The 16,233-nt window shown below is 37.7% G+C and overlaps 2 protein-coding genes across 5 annotated transcripts in view; one reads left to right on the top strand and one right to left on the bottom strand.

Annotated features, from left to right (window-relative positions):
- The window catches only part of wdfy4 (WDFY family member 4), a 42,767-nt gene that overhangs the window by 1,027 nt on the left and 25,507 nt on the right, over window positions 1-16,233 (bottom strand). For 2 of the 4 annotated variants that reach the window (XM_083539633.1, XM_083539634.1), the window contains exons 43-61: window positions 15,798-15,970; window positions 14,241-14,389; window positions 13,545-13,671; window positions 13,323-13,408; window positions 13,169-13,231; window positions 9,894-9,936; window positions 9,675-9,794; window positions 9,469-9,586; window positions 9,212-9,321; window positions 8,239-8,392; window positions 7,186-7,277; window positions 5,900-6,112; window positions 5,445-5,577; window positions 4,570-4,727; window positions 4,311-4,469; window positions 3,152-3,331; window positions 2,065-2,247; window positions 1,492-1,588; window positions 663-783 (exon numbers count right to left, since the gene is read on the bottom strand). In XM_083539633.1, the coding sequence (XP_083395759.1) occupies window positions 663-783; window positions 1,492-1,588; window positions 2,065-2,247; window positions 3,152-3,331; window positions 4,311-4,469; window positions 4,570-4,727; window positions 5,445-5,577; window positions 5,900-6,112; window positions 7,186-7,277; window positions 8,239-8,392; window positions 9,212-9,321; window positions 9,469-9,586; window positions 9,675-9,794; window positions 9,894-9,936; window positions 13,169-13,231; window positions 13,323-13,408; window positions 13,545-13,671; window positions 14,241-14,389; window positions 15,798-15,970 (2,479 nt within the window). The remainder of the gene's footprint in view (window positions 1-662; window positions 784-1,491; window positions 1,589-2,064; window positions 2,248-3,151; window positions 3,332-4,310; window positions 4,470-4,569; window positions 4,728-5,444; window positions 5,578-5,899; window positions 6,113-7,185; window positions 7,278-8,238; window positions 8,393-9,211; window positions 9,322-9,468; window positions 9,587-9,674; window positions 9,795-9,893; window positions 9,937-13,168; window positions 13,232-13,322; window positions 13,409-13,544; window positions 13,672-14,240; window positions 14,390-15,797; window positions 15,971-16,233) is intronic. The other 2 variants (XM_083539635.1, XM_083539636.1) reach the window with 1 other exon arrangement.
- On the top strand, window positions 10,756-12,851 carry lrrc18a (leucine rich repeat containing 18a). The gene is made up of 2 exons (XM_083539639.1): window positions 10,756-10,867; window positions 11,999-12,851. Exon 2 carries the CDS (start codon window positions 12,005-12,007, stop codon window positions 12,761-12,763), a length of 759 nt encoding a protein of 252 aa, XP_083395765.1. The 5' UTR covers window positions 10,756-10,867; window positions 11,999-12,004; the 3' UTR covers window positions 12,764-12,851.

Raw genomic sequence — 16,233 nt, 5'->3', positions numbered from 1 at the left:
GGGATAGATTTGATGAAATGTAATAGAATAAAGACAAACTAATTGTATGTACTAATTGTATGCTTTTATTTCTGAAAATTTGTGCCTTATTAAAATACAACATTTTAGTTGTTATTATTAATATTTATATTATTGTAATTTTAATTTCTAATAAAACATTTTAATTACTTAAATATATGATTATAAAAACATAATAAAAAGACGCATGCTAATATAATAATATCATTAAAAGTCTTTACAGCCTAGATGTCATTTCAGAAGATTTTTCCTGAGGTTATGGCTTGCTCATTAGCGATCTAAATCAACATCCAGACATCTGTAAAAAAGCTTGTGTAGCATCTACTGTTAAAATGAAATAGAATTATTGTACTACCAATTCACACTAAAAGCTTATTTTAATTTCTCAAATTTCACTATGGACATCCATCCATCCATCCATCCATCCATCCATCCGCCCGCCCGCCCGTCCGTCCATCCATCCATCCATCCATCCATCCATCCATCCATCCATCCATCTAACCATCAATCCATCCATCCATCTATCCATCTATTGGTCTATGTCTATATAGACACCAACTTGCTATAATAAACACCCTTTCTAGAACAATTCAATAAATCATTCCTTCAGGACCTAAAATGTGTAAACATCTGTGACTTTATACCTGGAAATGGCCAGTGCAGTGACAGCAGGATTGTTTTTATATCTACGACGAGAGATGATCTGAGTCCGGTTCAGTTCTCGGCACAACACCAGGTGTCTCTCCCACCTTATTGTGGCGCGCTCTGAGAGAAGCATACAAAAAACCGAAGAGAGAGAAACAAGTCGCCGCTTTTATTAATGGTCAGCATGTTGTTAAATTGAGAAAAATACATCTAATATAAAGTGTTCACTGTTACAAAGAGTTCCCCCAATTTAATTTGTGTGTTGTGATACTTATACGCTCTGACGCTGTGCTGTAACCAATGTGCACCAAATTGGATTTGGGTATTATTGCTTTCTAAATTGCATGCCTACATCAGCGAAATTGCTCATCAGTGTTTACCGGCTGTATGTTTAATAACTTTGCCCCATAATTCCTTGCAGCTAGCCCTAATGGCTTGCATGGAAGAGTGCACAATTATGAACTTTTCTCTGAATCCCTCAAAGTCAAACTTCCAGCTGAGTCTTAGCCATGACACTTAAATAGTAGCCACAGTGTAATTCGATTTGAATGTTGGAATAGTGCCTCATGTACTGTTCCCTCTATTTCATTTCAAGCATTACTTGACATGGAAAAAAAAGAGCAAATACTGTTTCATTTCCCAATACTACGGGACAATTTTTGTTATATTGTTTCCATACAACGGCACATTAGATGCTTTATGGAAGCTTATGGTTGAAATAGTCTTATAACTAACCAATCTAATCCAACACAGCTCGAGGCAACCAAGAACGAGAAAATCCAGGCTCTTGTTCGACGTTGCTGTTAAGGTGAAGTGTATTAGTGTTACCTGTGTCCTCTGCAGACGGGGATACAGCATCCCCCGGAGACACTGAACGCTTTTCATGTCCAGGTAATTGTACCTTTGTATATTCAGTCTTCCATATCTGCAAGAGAGCCACACAGCTAATGAAGAAAAAAAAAATCAAAAGCAATAGAAGCCATAATCATAAATCAAATTGGGGGGCCATTGATGTAGCACAGGTCTGTGCTCCAATTTGATGCCTAATTTAGAAACCATTTTGATTTAATAACTGCTCTTAGCTCATCTAAAGTGAGCATATGTTACTATCACTGCTTCCCTGGGAATCCAGATCCCAGCCGGCAAGGCATTTTTCAATACCACAGTCATCATATTTGAATATTTCGCAGCTGAATTGCCTTACTATTAAACAGACAAAGCCTTTGAGGAATGATTTATTACCTATACACAGGATTTACTTGTATGAGAACTATTTCCTATTATTGCTCATTTTCTTATTATTGCTCATTTAAAATAATGATACACTCTAAAAATTGGTAATGCCTAAAGCAGAAAAATGTATATCCTCAGTAAGAGTGGTTTAAATTGTAGAGCACTCACCCTAACAATACCATCCGCACAGCCAGTGATAATGACATTGCGTGGGTCCCACTCATACTTCTGTGTGAAGCAGCAGCACAGGATACTGCCCTCCGGCCCATACGGGGTGTTTACAGATGCAAGCAGCTGGCCTTTCATTGTCCACAGGTATAGATTTGTCCCTGAACATGACACAATCTCACCCTGAAGGACAGACAGAAAATAGTGGACTGTAATGTAATCATGTATGGCTATGGCTATGTAGGCTTGAGCTGTTCACATTATAAAGGGAAGTTATAATTATATATACATAATTTTTTTATTTCTTGACCTATGCATAACTTTCTGTGTGTGTGTGTGTGTGTGTGTGTGTGTGTGTGTGTGTGTGTACAGGTTTACTGTTATGATTATTATTTTTCAAAAATGTGTCGGTCCTTTCAAATGTATTATTTACATCAGCTTCCCTCTATAATGTCAACAGCTATTTTTTTTTTTTTTTTTTTTTTTTTTTTTTTTTTTTTACCAGTATGAGGTTTTTCAACCAGAAACATGAGGAGCTTTACCTGAGAGGCTATTGGGAAACAATTAAATTTTAAATGTTAAGATGTTATTCACTTACAAAAATGTGCTAATGCACCAATAATAATAATAACAATAATAAACATATACATTTACTATTTTACTATTTACTAAGTTTTTTTTCATCTTCAAGAGAATGAATAATAATTGAAAGAAAAATTGTATTAATTCTTTTTTTTTTTTACTAATCAAAAGTGTAAAAGTTAGACGACTATGAGGCTTTAGCCACAGTGAGGAGGGAAGGATGTGGCCTCCCCTTCCTCACCATACTGGACGTTTCTGGCAGCAGGCCACAGAGTTCAAAAAGCATCGCTGCACATCACTCAGCACAGACAACGAGCCACCCCGCACTGTGGCCTGAGTCTGCCACAATATTTCCCAGTGCAAAAGGCAAACAGTTAAATAAATATAAGAAGAAAATGATGACAGATGGAGGTGGTGTAAGAGAACAGAAAGGGGCAGATGGGAGGATAAGATAAGCAGTGAGAAAAACCCCTGGGCAAACTCCATGTACTTTATGTAAACCTACAGTGAGATCGTTGATGGCTAAGGCAGTGACACTGGACGAGTGTGCAGGGAGCTGAGTGATGTAGTTGAGCTCCTCCAGGTCCCATAAGATGCATGTCTGGTCCTGAGAGCCGCTAATGATCACACTGTGTGACTCAGACACTACTAGACAGGTCACTGTGTCTGTGTGTCCATAGAGGGCCTGTGAGTTAGTAAAAAAAAAAAAAAAAAAAAACATTCAGTCAAATGAGAGAAATAATGAGAGAATAATAATATCTTTAAATAATAACTATCTATAGCAGGGTTTGCTTACTAACAGACTGTGGACTAAATACTGATAAATTGTTCACCAAAATACATTAAAGTACTTTCACGGAGCATTGTGCAGAGCCTCTATTCTGGATTGTTGCAGCCAATCACAGGCATTTTAAGGTAGCTCATCGATCCAGAGATTAGCTTCAGGACATTAGTTCAGAAAGTAATAGTTCTCTAAAAGGTTTTTCCTCTTCATCTGACTCAATTAAAACAAGTAGACGATGAAAACAGGATGTGTGAAGATGACTGGAAAGTGAAAAAATGTGCTTATTCTCTGCATGTGAAATAAAAAAGTGAAATGTCTGATGTGAAAAAAACTGATGTGAAATGTCGCAATGGCACAAAACATAACCAGCATTGTAGTGTCTTATTTATACAAATTATTGAAGCTAAAGCATTTTTTTTTATTGAAGCTAAAGCATTAATAAGGTCATATCCTCACTCAGTCATGTTAGTTCCTTATCCAGTCTTTTGTAAGCAAGAAATTTTACAAAGGCATTTCATTGTTACTTGAATACACCTATCTATAGACAGTAAACAACCTGTCGTGAGTAATTAATGAGTTTAAGAGAAATATTAACACTTTATGCTTGGTGTTTTTAATGGATTATTTTTAGACAGACTACAGACTATCATTTTCTTCCATTTGCTTTCACTTTATTTTAAATAGAAAAGTTTATTAATATTTCGTTTTTTAGTACATGATCTATAAACTAGTCCATAGTTACAATGGTCGTTTTCAAATCAAGCCAGTTTTTTTTTATCTAATGATGGTATCAAGAGGAAATAGAAATAAACAAAAAGAGTGTTTTTCATTTTATTTTTCATGGAATCAACAAGTCTTTATGAATAAAGAGGTGCCTGACCTGTTTGAGTTTCATGTACTTGAGCTTGTCCTTAATGATGGAAACCTCCCACACACACACCACTGTGCTGCTCCCAGCTGTGAGGATGATATTACTGTTGTGACAGGCAGCACATACGGCCTCTCCCCAGTCTGACAAATTTTCCCACACTGCAAAGTCCTGATATACAAAATACAAGGCAAGATCCACTTTCAGAAAGTCAGTCATCTGGATGATGCACTAATAAGTAAGTGAATAATTGAATGATGTGTATAAACACCTTCGCTGTTGTGTAATTGCCAAATGAGCATGTGTTGTCATAGTAACCCCAGCAGAAGTAAGTGTTCCAGAGAGGAGGCATGAGCAACTTGTTCTTCTCCATAACCAAAATATCCTTCTCAACACAAACGATTTGATTGACAGGGCCATGCATCAGCTCTAAGCAAGCACACATAAAGGAATCGATATGTTTATAACAGCTCACTGATAAAGGTACAGTATGTAACACTTTGTGCAGTCGTAAAAATCTCCTGATATCTAAACTCTGTATATTCTGCATTCTTTCTGAGGTATATCAATTCGAGGCTGCAATGTTACATGTATAGGAATCTAATCTAAACACACATAAATAGAGACTCAGAGTTATTGATCACACTGATGAAATGAAATGAGAGGATGAGAAGATGAGTTACAGAGAGAATAAGAGAGAGAGAGAGAGAGAGAGAGAGAGAGAGAGAGAGAGAGAGAGAAATAGAGAGAGAGAGAGAGAGAGAGAGAGAGAGAGAGAGAGAGAGAGAGAGAGAGAGAGAGAGAGGGGGAGATAGAGAGTTTTCATCTCATTTTCCAAACAGAGCCTTTTGGGATATTCAGATTATTAAATAAGCCTCAGTGGCAGCATCATCAAGATGCGTCTAACAAATAGAATAAGCTGCTGCCCCTCTGCCTGAGAAAATTAGCCCATGAACAGTCTAGCCAGCATCTTCTTTCCTGCAGCTCCGATCGCTCCCAGCGGACATGGCCCCATCTTGTAAAAAAATAATTGAGGGTGGGATAAAATAATAAGGTGGCTAAGAATGATTAAATAAGGGTGTTTCTGCACCATAGTGCTCCATGTTTCTTCTGTCAAAGTCACAAATTACATGAGCAGCTCGGTACCTTTTAAGGGCTGAACTGATGGCTTCAGTTTGTCCAGTTTGAAGAAAAATGGGGTGATGAGATTGGCTCCAGTCGTCTCTTTGCCTGTAGAGCTCTTGTGTACATTGCGGCTGGGGTGAGGCTTCGTAAAAAGCTGCAAATAAATCAGTTACGATCTTAGTAATTGGTGCGTTTGTGTAAATAAACTCATCCGGAGCCATGGAAACTTTAATAGATTCATTATTGCTGTTAAATCAACATTTGATTTTAATTCATTTAAAACTTATGAATTACTCAATTTAAACTACATACATTTTATACATTTAAAAGTGTACTTTAAATCTTGTACTCAGTAATGAGTAAGGTGTGGCAAATAACTAGATTATTAAAGGTGGGACAATATGTGTGTAATATATGTGTTCATCTTGTCATAAATTTAAAGTGCTCTAAATGTTAATCAGGTTGTTACTGAGCACCTGTCTGGGAATTTGACCAAAGTTGCTGACGTAGCCAAGAACTGTGCTTTTCTTTAATGGGTCCTTCATGCTCTCAGCATCGTGCTTGTCTGTGTAGAAGTAAGGGTGAAAGGTATTGAGAGCCTCAATCGCGGCTGGACCCTGCTGTTTATACCCAAAAATCAGATCGATCCACAGGTGGAGATTTGCACTCACATAGTCACTCTCTAGAGCCTGGTAATAAAAAAATAAACAAACAAACAAACATTATATATATATATATATATATATGAGTGGCTACATCTAAAAACACTAAAATCAATATAAAGACTGAATTGTAATCCTAAGTATACAATAATAACTTTTGCTGACTAATGGCAAGGCCTTCAATAACCATACTACAACTTTAAATTAGTTTAAAAATATATTTGGAGGAAAAGGCTTACACAATAGGCACTTGGATACATGGACAATTATAAAGGCGGGAAATTAAAATGTGATTGCATTTGAACTGCGATTACATTCAGAACATTCGATCTTTAAAATCACAGAAATAATTAAGGTCTGAAAACCTCATTTTGTATGTACTTATATTTGTTTGCCTTCTTGCATTTTGGCAAAACTTAAAAAAGGGCATGAGGGCCAAAGCAGCTCTAATAAGGCTATTCTTAATATGAGAAAAAAATAAAGCCAACCAGTGGTAACAGCCAACTATAACAACAGATCTCAGCGGTGGAAGTTTTCTATATTGTCTTTAGTTAATTTGCATATGGGGGAAAAACAAGCAGACAAAATAGCTCATTTTGTGTGAACTGGAAAAACGATACAAATATTGCTCAGTAGATTGGGAGCTGATAAAGCCTGGCCCTTATATGCCTTTAGGCAATGCAAGGAGAGAGGGAAAGCATTCATTCCAATAAGCTGCAAGCTACAGTAATGGAGTTATGAGAGACTGCAGATATTGTGGTTGCTCTGAATTGGCCCTGTTATCATGTAATGACAATGGCGTTAAGTAGAGTAATGGGGCTTCCTTGATGAACTCAACAAGTGCCTATTATCTCTGGAACAGCACAAAGCAGACCGGAGCCAGACACATTTAACTCTTTCCAAATGCATCCAGCAGGAAATAAACGCCAAAAGGTAGTTATACAAACAATAATGCCATATAGTGGTGTTGTTTTTGTTCGACTAAGAATGCACACTGGTGACAACCTCTACAAGCAGAAAGGAGACGGCACTGAGGGCTACAAGCTGTTCTGTGACTCTACTATGACAGGCTTATCAGTCTACTGAGCAAGGCTACTAACTTCTCTGTGCATGCGAATAAACTCCTGAGGATCTCCTTTAGCCCACGGTGGCAACACAATATCCCCCAGAAGTGTTCCATCCTGCATGCAACCTGAAATAAAAATATAAGAGAGTATGAAATTATTTTACGTAAGATGAAAGTTCTATCACAAATATAGTATTATTGAAATAGAATCTGGGATTTGTTTTTTATTTGGTTCTGGTGATGATCATATTGGTATAGAAAGCTCTCATATAGTTTTACTTATAGCTATTAGCCTGTGTGACTGGTACATTCAGCTGAACGGGTTAATCTAAACCTAAAAAAATCTAAAAACAAGTAATCCCAAATAATATCACCTTAATCTAAAGTATCTAACTGGATGTCACTGAAAAGTAAATGGTTCTATTGAATAGGCTGAATAGCATTGCATAGATAATGTTTATAGAAAAAATAAAATCTGCATCGTTGGAGCAGAAATGTATTTAGGGCCTTGATTACAAAAGCTTTAAAAAGATAGATTTTATTTTAAACCAGATATGTATTTTACATATACAGTAATTTGTTTCTATGCCAAACAAAGGCAAAGTCTAAACAAACTTAAAAGTGATCAAGAAGATGAGGAAGTCTTGTTGGTATTTAGGATAACACCCTCACTGTATAGTTTATATTTTATATATATAAACCAGCGAAGGTAGAGGTGACATTTTGTAAACTCGGAGAATGTGTGGGCCGCAGTACTCGCAGAATTGAAGTGTTCTCACTCATATAAGATGTACTCCTCTTAATATTTTCCCAGAACACAGTTTGCAGTCTGCTTTGCTTTGATTATAATTTTTTAAATATGTGCAGGTCAGTGTTATTTCATACCTTCCAAACAATCAAGCAGCAATGTACACTAGGCTTTTGTGAATAGTAGTGTGTGTTATTGGATACTGTAATAAATAAAAGAGCTATTGAGCATGGGCATGGTATCGGGCCAAAACCTCAAAAAATATGTATAAGGTGTATATCCCGGCTGTACTTCACTCCTACACCTCACATACATATGCTTAAGATCTTATAGTCTCACCAAACTCAAAATTGTTGGAGTTGATAAGGAAGTCTGGCAGGTAGAAGAATTCTGGAATGAGCTCTCTCACATCGCACATGTTGTCTTTGGAGGCCGACTCCCACTCCTTCTGGATGCTGTGGAACATTCTCTCAGGAACATCAAACGAGCCGCCCTGCACAGTCCCACATCGACAGCACCATCAAAAAACAGCCATTACATCGTAGCCAAGCCAGAAACAACTAAGCAGCACTGAGCAGTGAGCCCACCATGGTGGGAAAAAAACAGTACTGCATCTGAAAGCAAGTTTTCTGCAATGCTTCAGAACAATGGGTGTCTAGAAAGATACAGTCTTAAAACAAACACGACAAATTCATCAGAATTGACGGAGGCTTTTCCGTGAGTCGTAATTCCTTGTGGAAATGTATGTAATTTGCAATAAAAAGATTATCCTCATTGAATGAAAGCAATAAATACTGTACACAGTAAACGCAGTTAGTGTCCCAAATCTTGTTATGATTATTACTGTACAGAAGAAAGCTGTTCATGTGCGGAAAATATCGCCACAGCGCGTCACCCTAATATTTGTATTGTGTTATGCCGAATATTAAATATGCATGACATTTTATTTTAATCAATTGATTCCTGCCCTATAAATAAGATATTTCTTAAATAACCAAATGTAGTTTTGTTTGCTTGTGATATGAGCAAATTTATTTGCATATATATTAAAATTCTCACTTTAATTCACTTTTGCAAAACAATACCGTTCTTACAATTCCCCAAAAAAAAAAAAAAAGAATAGCGCACCATTCATTTAGGAAGCTTATTTGTGAAATTGCATTTCATAATAAAGTACACACACCACGAAGCTGTAGCTTTTCGCTTCATTTTCGATAGAAACAATTTGGTCAATACTGCAACTTACTGACAAATGTCACATACAGGTCCCAAGAGGGTCAGAAAAGAATATTATGGGGAAGACTTCGCATACCTGGAGAGAGAGGAAGGTCTGGGTGAAAGGCTCCATTCTCACAAGGTAAGACGCCACGATGATGGCAGAGGAATAGTGTGTGCAGTAATGACATTGTGCAGACAGCTCACCTGCAAAAGCCACAAGCATCATTTCCAGCATGCATCATAATTACTGTTATAATCAGTTCATAATGAAATTACATTTCAAAGAGAGCAAGTCTGCCGAATAGTTGCAAGTCATTTAGCTGGTAAACAATGATTGAAATGAAATTTTACCGTCATTACTGTCTACTTCATTATATCTCTGGATAAATTTCTCTCTCCTTTTCTCATTTTGAGCACCCACTGGTTTGGACAAATCCCTGAATGATGTCAGGGATGACAAATCCAGTGTCTAACAAGCAGAAGAAAGCAATTGTAAAACAAACAAAAACCTAGCAAGGAACAAATGAATGAAGAAATGAATGGGTAAATGTATGTACCTCTGATTCATAGTCAGCAAGGATCCATGGGAACACTGGATACTGCATCAAATCATTGTACGTGCGTCCAGCGAGTGTGTTCAAATGCATGAGGTATTCAAAGTTGCTTATCTCTCCTCTCTGTTTAAACAATGAGGTCGGCACACTTCATGGAGCAGAACAACACATAACTCTCAGGAATACTTTACTGCAATTTGAGATAAACTGCACACACATTACCTGCCATTTAGCAATAACTGTCTTCTCAGGTGCTGCTGGTTTTCTGTACCAAAAACAAAACAAAATAATCAATAAGAAAAACTCTTACGCTCAGTAACTGTAATTTGATTATTTTATGAAAATAAATCCACATTTTTTTTATCGACAAATGATTCATCTTATGATGAGAACATTCTTATTAGAGTTGCATAGCATCCATCCCAGAGACACGGAAAAACACAGAGTTTCAGTGTTACGGAGGAACAAGAGCAGCCTGGAAAAAGGTACACATCCTGACAGTTCATAGAAACCTGCCCTGAAGTATCAAATGGTGCCATCTATGGGAGTTTTTGACACAATCAACTGGTGACTATTTAAAAAAAAATAGAAATAAAAAATAGAGACAGTATCTTATTAAAAAAAAGAACTAACTCCAGGACAGTAAATTAACTGAATAAGTATAAGTAATTATGATCTTTTACAGCCTATACACTCTTTACACTATATAATAAATTCTGCACTATTTTTATATGAGATGAAAGTATAAATGTGACCTGATACTGGAAACTAATCAGTTCAAAAGCATTATTGAACGTAAGTGTATATATACTGGAACATTCAAATGCTAATGCAGCATTTCTTTTCCTTTCTCTTTGGTGACTGTGGCTAGTAAAAGGACAATAAATGCTCTGCACCTCGAGTAAGTGTTGCTTAGCAGCAAAGTTAAACAGGACAAAGCTGCTTTTGCTGTTCTGCCATGTTTGAGTGAGGAGGCAGTTTTTTTTTTTATCTAAAGCTTGTCTGAAAATTCTATACACACTCTATTAGCTGGATATGTGAAGCTAATTTAAAACCCACGAGTAAAAGAAACACCTAAATATTGATTCTCTGAGATGAGGTGAACTAATGCTGGACAAGAATGGCTGATTGACTGAAATACAAACAAAGATTAAGAGCAGACCAATTCTTACTTTTCCACATTTCCACAGAAATCGGTAAGTATTGAAAAATTCTATACTTTTTGGTTAACGCTAAAAGTCGTTGAGAACTGTTAAGAATATATTTGAGCAAAGTATCATAAACTAGTGTAGTGTAATTATGCTTCTATTCATGATATCTAGAAAAGAGAGAGAAATCTGAAAACCTTTACTTTCTATACTTTGTCACTGAATGTTTTATTATAACACTATATGGTATAATCATTATCACTGTATAATCATCAGTCATCACTGAGTATCTACTGAACGTATAGTAAATTCCAGCACATTCCTTATCCCTCAAGCTAGAATACCTAAAATGATCTACTTTAAAATGGTGTTAAAGGCCCTATTACACTCAATATATCAAGGAAGTGTGTAAACATATAAACGAAATCCGATATTCAGCTCGGTTGAATTGCCAAAATGTAACACATGAAGATAAATCATACTATTGGTCAGCACTCCATAATTGCACATGTTTGGATGCAAAGGCCTCAGACAGAAAATGGAATAAAAACAAGCTAAACCAGATTAGCCTTGTATCTATATGCACTTGAATATGATTAATGAGTCATGAAAGGGCCCGAAGGGCTTACAATGCAGCCACTCTTCTTCTTTAATAGGGAGGTGTGAGGCGCATGGGTTTTAAATCACTTCCCCGAGTGTCATTTATCAAAGCACTGATTTGACTCTATCCACACAACCACTCAGCCTGTAAAAGTCACCCTGGATCAATCAGCTGTAACACAAACAGTTCCCACCCTCACCAGCAACGATTTCTCCCCCCTGCAACCCAGATTTTACATTCATTGCTCTTGTCCTCATTGCTATCTGGTATTAGCCTCAATTACAGTGCAGTATGATTTTAAGAGATCCCTTAAGGGTGAGACGGGTAAGTGAGCTGCAGTGTAAACATTACATTCTTTTCATTCCCCAAAAGACCCTTCATTCCCCCAAAACTGCCTCAGGGCCTACACGATACCACCACCACCCCTATGTAAATAATCGAGATGCTGTGCCATTAAGCTGTGCATGTTTAGTTAAAGATATTAGATCTTGGAATAACAATTACACAGATCAGGTTACAACTTAATCAGGTTGATTCCAAAGTAGAAAAAAAGGCTTAACCATAATCTGTGTTTACAGAGCACTATGGCTAAAGGGAAGAAGGGTGGATCAAAAGGCAAAAAAATTACCCTGAAAATGGCCAAGAAAGCACTCAGGGTGACCCCCGAGGGAAAACGACGTCTTGATCTCAGCAACATGGGTATTGACACCTTTCCAAAATGTCTCCTAAAACTGACTGACCTAGAGGAGGTGGACCTAAGTCGCAATCAGCTGAGAAAAATCCCAGATTTCATTGGCCAGCTCATTGGCGTGCTCTGGCTTGACCTTCACAGCAACTACATCGAGCAACTGCCAGAAGGCATCGGACAGCTTGAGACTCTGTGCCACCTCAACCTGTGCAACAACAGCCTGGACTCAAATGGTTTACCCGCTGACATCGGCAGTCTGAAAAACCTGCAGACGCTCAACCTGGGTATGAACCGGCTCTCAGCTCTACCGCCCACTATGGCTTCTCTGACCAACCTGAGAGAGCTCGGTTTGTTTGACAACATGCTCACTGTGCTCCCTGAATGCATCCACCTGCTTCCCAATCTAAAGAAAATCAACACCAAACGCAATCCCATGACATATGCTCAGAGAGATGCCAAAGACACAAGACCAACCGAAGATGTGTATTTGGTGAGAGAGGAAGATCTGTGTAAACTGTGTCTAGAGAAATGTAAGGAAGAAAGAAAGAGAAAGGAAAGAAAACAGCTTTCAGATCAGTCTCTCAGGAAAGGTAGATTTTCAGGGCTGATCACACCAAACTCAGTGGCACGAAGCAATCAGGAGCTGTGGCACTAGACTTTCTGCTGGTCTCCTTACTAATATACTGTAGTGAATGTAATCATTTACAGATGAATTGTATTAATAGTTATGCACAAGTAAACTGTTTTGACCTGAGTTTAATATCAGTCTGAGGACAACAAAACATGATATTTATAAAGAAAAAGATGTTAAGATGTAGACAATATATTATGAAATTAAGGGAATGATTTAATAGTCACATAATATAACATAAGCATTTTAATTCTGTTGGTAGCAGTAACCGTTGTGTTTCAGCAGATTGTTTGGGGGATTGAGGATTGACAGCATTTCTGTCACTCATTAACTCTGTGCATATAGTGTCTTTCCCAGAAGCCTTTAGACACGAGCTGTCTCCTCAAAATGTGTTTAAAAAAGGCAGTATTGGGAGAGAGGGACACTTACCTAACGTTATGCATGGCCTCCGTCACCCCTCTTCCCTTTAATGAAGGCACCACTGAGCATAACCTAGGAAATGAACACGAGAGATCAATCTGGTTTTGCCCTGTCTAACCTCATGAACTCACTGACTCATTGACACACTCACATTTTCCTTTACCTTTTAAAAGCACTGACATGGTCTTTGTTCACGAACACCAAAAACATTGAAGTGCCATTTCTCATGAAGATTTCAATTGCATTTTCCTAAAGCGTTAAAGAAAAAAATTACTAAAATATTGTGAACAATCTGAACACTGCAGATCTGTGAGAAACAGCAGAACTGATTTTGCTTAACAAAGATGCTCAAAGAGGTTTGGTTTACAAGAGCATTAAATCTGACCTCAAGAAGAAAACGCATAAAATGAGCCTCTTTAATGTCCTCGTATGACCAGCGTCTGCAGGCTGGGTTCACTGAACTCTGCTCCTTCTTCAGCATCCCGCAGATAAACGAGTCTCTCACGCTGAAGCTCGGAGAAAAAGTCAAAAATGAAAACAATGGCTAATAATAAACTCATTCATAATTCGAACTGAAATAACCTGAAACAGCAGCACATTTATGTTGCACATATAGTATGCTGTTATTATAATAGCTTTTAACTGTCGAGTTCACTTAACCGTAAACCTGCAATTGTGTGGAGATTTGTTTTGCACACCCACAATTCAACATGAAGAAACCTTTAATACATACAAAATTATTCATTTTTTTGCAGATGTTTCTGTTCAAACTTCTTTAAAATCTTAAAGAAAAAGTTCAAACATTGTGTAAGTCATTAAACAGTTTAACCACGCATATGCAAATAAATGAACTACAGCATGACGATGTGGAGGTGCAACGTTTGGAGCATGCTAATAAGTCGAATATATCGAATAATAACATCAGCTATAAACTTTTGACTTGCACTCAAGTAATAATTAGGTCATTTTTGCAACATGGTTTGTAGAAGTATTCTAGAGAAAAAAAAGAAAGCAAAACAGAGCCAGTAATGCTGAGTAAGGCATTACAGAAGCAGTAATAGGAGTAAAAGGAGAGCTTTACCTGGTGGGATGGTGGTTTCCACAGCACACATTCCCACTGGAGGTGAGTATAAAGCCCTCACACACATAGAGATTTGCTTTTCCAAACAATAACACTCCCTCCAGTAGAACATGGCCACTGACAACTGCTATACAATGCTTTACTCCAATCTGTGAAACACAGGAGAAACACAGCACTTAAGTCTTTAGGAAAGTTCCCCACTGTGGAAGGAATAAAGGTATATATTAGAATAGTATATGCTTCCACAAGTTTGAGATATTTTAAACCACACTTTGAGGATTATTTTGAATTTCAGAAGAAAGAACACACTGTATTGATAGAGCAAATGTGAGTACCTCAATTAAGCAAGCTGTTAAACTGTCGGGTTGGGCAAGTAATAGTGTATGGACTGTTGTTGTTTTTTTTATCTAAGAAAGGCATGAGTGCACTGAATGAATGAATAATGTAAATGTGAACACCGCTTTTACACTCGCTGTTTAATTGATGAGGATAAAGTCTGCAGCGCTTGCCTCTAAACTCTTGCTCTAGGGCGAAGATGTCAAACAGGCACAGCCCTCTCCCTGATTGATCGCTGTTACCACTTCATTATCTGCAACAACATGGTGCCGAAACAAAGCAAGAGAACTAAAAGCATGGGTGACTAGTGTGTTTGGGAAAAAGAGGTCGTTGCAGTGCAGGCATTGTCCTGTGATTATGCACAGCTAATTTTATTGTCTCCCTTCATTTCACACTATTTGCACCTGGCCTCAGCAGCGGCTACACAGCTCCAGGCCCTCGGGACGTGGGTCTCCAAAACATATGGGGCTCTGCTGCAGTAGCAGCCGCTCCTCAATTAATACAAATCAAATCAGAAGATATCCTCTCCATGCCAGCACTGCCCCCCTCAGTGCCAAGCAGAGGGCCCGTCTGTTTATTACTAGAATTAATCAATGACGTACACAGAATAGCAAAACACTAATTGATTAAAGCCTAGTTACACAATACACCTGGTGGATAGTCTCAGAAACAAAAAAGAATCAATTCTGATCTGTGATGTAATTCTGTATTTCTGAATATGTAAAGGTTTTATGTTAATGTCCAGCTTAAAGTGATAGAGTGCTATGACCATGAAAAAAAAAGAGATTCAAGCAAACCATCACATCATATTTGTTTGTGTGTCTGTTTTTTTCTATGTCCATGTATTTATTTTTAGGTCAACTTTTTTTTGATACATTTATTAAAAGTTTATTGCTAACTTTCAATATCTGAATTTTTGGGTCGTTAGCAGATCATGTAGATTAATAAGCATTGAACAAACTATTCATCTGACAAACAGCACAGCAGGATTCGACATCCTTAAATAAAATCGTGAGGTCTAACATCACCCCCTACAGCTCCTTATTAATACTTCTGTCAAGAGCTCACTCCTCATGTTACCCTGTCAGTGGGAACACTCGGCTTCATGCGTGTGGGCGTAATGATGCTCACACAAATGCACTAAATAAAGTGGAGCTTCTTTACACTTGGGACTGAAACGCTAAATAGAGGTCAGGTGCAGTGTGTGTTGGCGGCTCTCACCTCCTCATTGGGAGCCAGCTGCTGTATTATGAGCTGTGACTCCACACATTCCTCAGAAATATCTTCAGTGGGACTTGAGACCTCAGTCAGTGTGGGGAAGAAGGTTAGATGCTCACAGTCCAGGCTAGGCTCCTGCTCAGTGTCCCTGCTAGACTCACTCAGAATCCTGAGCTCTGATATACAGAGAGAGAGAGAGAGAGAGAGAGAGAGAGAGAGAGAGAGAGAGAGAGAGAGAGAGAGAGAGAGAGAGAGAGAACAAGAGAAAGAGATCTTCACTTAAAAAAATATTTTACAAATAAAATTATGCTCTAGAATACTAAGAACATTGAGCCTAGTTGACCAAAGTACGACAGGATAAAATAAATTAGTAATGTAATATATAGCTTTGCTAAATAAATTAAAAAAACTATCTTTCTGTCACATAGCTTCTATTCCT

The sequence above is a fragment of the Silurus aristotelis genome, assembly GCF_946808225.1.
Source record: "Silurus aristotelis genome assembly, chromosome: 4".
In the NCBI taxonomy this organism is placed as follows: Eukaryota; Metazoa; Chordata; class Actinopteri; order Siluriformes; family Siluridae; genus Silurus; species Silurus aristotelis.
This window is presented reverse-complemented; position numbering and strand designations above follow the sequence as displayed.

What these genes read in the sequence shown, in the direction of transcription:
- lrrc18a (XM_083539639.1), top strand. Translation starts at nt 12,005, where the DNA reads ATGGCTAAAGGGAAGAAGGGTGGATCAAAAGGCAAAAAAATTACCCTG.